This window comes from Antechinus flavipes, chromosome 6 (assembly GCF_016432865.1).
Source record: "Antechinus flavipes isolate AdamAnt ecotype Samford, QLD, Australia chromosome 6, AdamAnt_v2, whole genome shotgun sequence".
NCBI classification, from domain to species: domain Eukaryota; kingdom Metazoa; phylum Chordata; class Mammalia; order Dasyuromorphia; family Dasyuridae; genus Antechinus; species Antechinus flavipes.
The window spans coordinates 246787471-246792107 of record NC_067403.1 but is presented as its reverse complement, the minus strand read 5'-3'; the positions used below and the strand labels follow the sequence as shown (position 1 = coordinate 246792107).

At 36.4% G+C, this 4637-nt stretch overlaps 1 protein-coding gene across 1 annotated transcript; it reads right to left on the bottom strand.

Annotated features, from left to right (window-relative positions):
- Nucleotides 1-1389: 1389 nt before the first annotated feature.
- LOC127540358 (putative olfactory receptor 5AK3) lies at nt 1390-2319 on the bottom strand. The gene has a single exon (XM_051965005.1). It carries the CDS (start codon nt 2317-2319, stop codon nt 1390-1392), a length of 930 nt encoding a protein of 309 aa, XP_051820965.1.
- Between the last annotated feature and the right edge of the window lie 2318 nt (nt 2320-4637).

Here is a 4637-nt window from a genome sequence, read left to right as displayed (position 1 = left end):
CTACTCCAGGTATTCATCTTTGATTATGACCTTGTTAGTTAGTACATGTTGTGCTATTTGTACCAGGGAAAAATGACACTAGGAAGTTTGGGAAGAGCATCTGGACTTGAAGAATTTCAATTTCCAATTATTCCAATTATTAAGGAACTCAGCAATTAGCTTTTAAGATATCTTCAAGAAAGGAAAATTATCAAATAACTGAAATAAGTGACAGCATTATTACTCTAAAAGGCAATAAAAAAAGACATGAATAGTGGATTATTTGTGTACATAAGATATTAGATATTCAAGGGAAAGTAAGTGCCACCTACTTGTCTTCCATAAAAAGGAAAAGATCATGCAAAATTCTTTGATAACTCAACTATAGAGATAATTTTGTTAAAGCATTCTTTAGTTATTAAAATAAAACCAGGCACACAATGTGGGGAAATTTGTTTTGAAAAGCTGTCCATCATTATTGGTGAGGATATCTTTCATGTTAATAAGATGAAGAAAGGATTCCCAGAAAATTACAAAGTTTTTGGACTAGTCTACTTTACATATATGAGAGTGCTGTGTCTGAGTGGGTAGAGCATGGGGCTTTAAATCAAGAAGACTCATTTTCATGAATTCAAATCTAGCCTCAAACAGTAATTGTGTGACCCTGGGTAAGTCAAAAGCCTATAAGCCTCAGTTATTCTTCTGTAAAATAGGCTGGAGAAGGAAATGGCAAACCACTCCAGTATCCTGTTCAAGGAAAACTCAAATGGGATTATGAAGAGTTGAACATGACTGACATGATTCAACAACTACATTAAAATTACTTATTAAACTTGGCTGATGACTCAAAAAGTATCACTTTAGCAATTCATACTGTGATATAAATATTTATAGTTCAGACAGTGTCATATATTTGTGTTTCAAGTCCATGAATTAGCACATCAATACAAATTACTAATATAATGTACCTAAACAGTCAAACGAGCCCAAAATTAAATGGGAGGAGTAATATGGACTGTATGCATATGGAAAACTACCTAGTATTTATAATAACTTCAATTTGCCTCAGTGTAAATTATTTTTTCTTCTTAATGAAAACATTCTTTTAAGAGTAATGAGTGATAATAAATCTTGGAACAGCAAAATTCTGAAGACTCAGAGGGATGGGTGACTCAAAGGGAAGTAGAGATATCCATGTTGGATCGCAGAATATTATCAAGAATACCCAAGGAGGGAATATATTTGTAAATTTTAACTGTAGTCTGTCATACTCTCCATATTGATCTATTATTTACATATTGAAGCAATGAAATGATCTGTTGTCTGAACTGATTCAATATCTAACTATTAAAAAAAAGAAAAGAAATGCTCTGTTTGAATGCTTCTCTGAACTGGAATGTAAGAACTGACTCAAAAACAACTTTTCATAAGAACTTTCACTGCCTCTTTTACCTCCTTGTTTCTTAGACTGTAGATCAGGGGGTTCAGCATGGGTATTAAGATACCATAAAACACAGAAGCTATTTTATCATTCTCTTCTGAATTTCTGGAAGAAGGCTGTAAATACATGTAACAGGCTGTTACATAGAACATGGTGACAGCAGTCATGTGAGAAGCACAAGTGGAGAAGGCTTTGTGCCTCCCTGCAGTAGAGGGCATCCTCAAGATGGCAGCAAGGATGTAAAGGTAGGAGAAGAACACAGCCAGGAATGTGCCTATCAGGTTAAAGCCCACAAAAATCAGGATCAACAGGACATTAAAATCAATATTGGAACAGGAAAGTCTCAATATTGGGGGCAAGTCACAAAAGAAGTGATTGATTTTGTTAGAATTGCAGAAAGACAGGGAAAGGAGAGAGCCTACATGTGTGGTAGTATTCAAGGAACTCATGACATAAGATCCGCTGACCAACTGGATGCAGGCTCTCTGGGACATGACTACTGGGTAACGGAGCGGGTTGCAGATGGCCACATAACGATCTACAGCCATGGCAGCCAGAAGGTAACATTCAACTGTGGCGAATACACCATAAACATATAATTGTATCACACACCCTGAGAATGAGATGGACTTATCTGAGACCAGGAAGTCGACCAACATCTTGGGAGTGATAGCAGAAGTGTAACAGAGGTCAGCAAAAGCCAAGTTTTGGAGGAAAAAATACATGGGAGTGTGAAGGCGAGCATCACACTTGATGAGCAGGATCATACCAGCATTGCCCACGAGAGATGTCATGTAGATGAGCAGAAATACCAGGAAGAGGATGTACTGTAGTTCTTGTCGAACTGCAAATCCCAATAGAATGAACTCAGTCACTTCAGTACCATTTTCTTGGGTCATGGCTTTCATATTATCTGCAAATGAAGGATAGAGGGAGAAGGACTAAGAGATTTTAGTAATCTCAGATTAGGAATGGAATAGAATTTAGTTTAGGATGGAGGTGTTTTCTTTAACAAGCTTATTTTATTGAAATTTTTTGATTTCACATCACTTTGATTTTTGAATTTAACCTTGCCCATTACCCAACCCAAGGAGTCATCTCTTGTAACAATGATTGAAAATAGGAAAAAAAGAAAAGAGTTCAGTAAAACCAAACAACAATTCAACTGTATCTCAGGATGCTCTGACATGTTCAACCACCATCTAAGCCTGATTTTCTAAGATTATTTCAGATGAGGCTTTTTAAGAGCATGAGTTTCCTTTTAGCTTTTAACCTGGTTTTTAAAAACAATTTGACAAGGAATGAAGGAACACATGTTCTCAGAAATGACAGCATGAAAGGAATAAGTATCTTAGTTTCCCTGGCGCTGCTCTGAAGGGGAAAATCCTTGCTGAACTGTCTAAGTCATAATATTAATAGATAACATTTAACTAGCACCTGACAGTTTACAAGACACATTATATTAATTTATTTTTAAATTCACCCCTCACAATTTTCAGGGATATTGGTATTACTATTATCTCCATTTTATGGAAGAAGCAATTAGGAAGGCAGAGGGCAAATGTTCTGTCCAGAGTCTTTCCCCAGATGTATGAGACAAATTTTGAATTCAATTTTTCCTGACTCTAGGTTTGGCATTTCATTTGCTTCATTACCTTGATGCCTCCTTTTTGTTTGATTAAAAAAAAAACCTCAGAGTACTCTAAAACAAACCATTACCTTTGGTGGTGCTGGTCATCCTGGAGGGGCTCTGCTAACAGTTTTCTTTGCCTGGGGTGTAAAAGATGAGTATGAAAGGGTATTTAGATCCAAGGAATCATTGGTTGTTAGAGCTGGAAAATGAGCTCAAAGGTAGAAGGGTGCTCAGAACAAGGTATTAGCTCTGAGTGAAGAAATCCTGGAACCTTGAACCTAAAGTAGTGTGAGACTTGTGAGCAGTTAGGAAAAAAACAGAAATCATTGTTTTAATTGATGTCCCACTCTTACCTGATCTCTATTGTTTGACTATTGGGCCATCCCTCTCTTGGCCATTATTCCCAACCTCGGTATATCACTCTGCTACAATTCCTCTTTGCTTTATTGTTATCCATACCCCAGCTCTTTTTTCCCCACGTTAAAAATCTAAGAGGGTAGTTAGACTTGTAAAAAGAAAAGTTTGAATCCATCTTGATTTTGACTCTTATCAAACCCATCTCTACCTCCAACTTACCTTTTTCTTTTGGTGGTATCTCAATGTCCTCTATCACATGGGCTCTAAACATGAGTCCAATGTTACTCTTCTCCTCATCAGTCACATCCAATAGGTTGACAGGTTTTATTTTTTAATCAATTCTTCCTATTTAACAGCTCTTATGTCCATCTTATTCTTTTTAGTCATTTATTAAATCTTTCATCACCCTGGATTTTGGCTATCATACTGCCTCCTAATAATTCTCTCTCTTTTCACTGTCTTCTTTATTCAACCATGCTTTACAAAGTTCCAAAACAACCTACCTCAGGTATACAAGGTTGTTGTGGTTCTTCAAAATATCCAATTGTCCCCTATTACTCCTAATTGTGTGTGTGTGTGTGTGTGTGTGTGTGTGTGTATGTATATGTACATACACACTTTCACATAAACTCTTTCACTGGACATTTGAGAACCTAATTCTAACTTCCTTCAAAGACTCAATTCTCACTATTCTTTATAAATGCTACATACTAGCCTTTCCTCCATATTTCCCTCTCTATGGCTTTTTTGCTTCTCATAACTTACTACTTTTCCATATTATTCTCTGTTAATGGCAGTGATCCTTTCCTGTTTTAGAGTAGATGACAATTATCTTGAGTGGTAGGAAAATGTGCTTTCTATCTTTGTATTTGAAGCTCTGAGTACCAAACCTTGCATTGATTAGTACACAGGAGAATCAATTAAGAGCAGGAAGGAATATTAGGGTTAATCAGGGACATTCTTCTCATTGACTCAATATATGAATAATAGCATGAATTTGATGGATAAACTTGTCATATATCATTTTCCCGTAGACTACAGGGTGGTATAGTGGAACAAATATAGGATTAGTATCAAAAAGATTTGCGCTCAGGTTCTACCTCAGACACTTACTAGCTCTGTGATCCTAGTCAAATCCTTTAATCTTTCCTTGTCCTCAGCTTCCTCATTTGTAAAATGGGAAGAATGATGACCTCACCTCCAGGGTTGTTATGTACATCCACTGCG

Bases quoted from the DNA above. Each gene is read 5' to 3' on its own strand.
- LOC127540358 (XM_051965005.1), bottom strand. From the start codon at position 2,319: ATGACCCAAGAAAATGGTACTGAAGTGACTGAGTTCATTCTATTGGGA.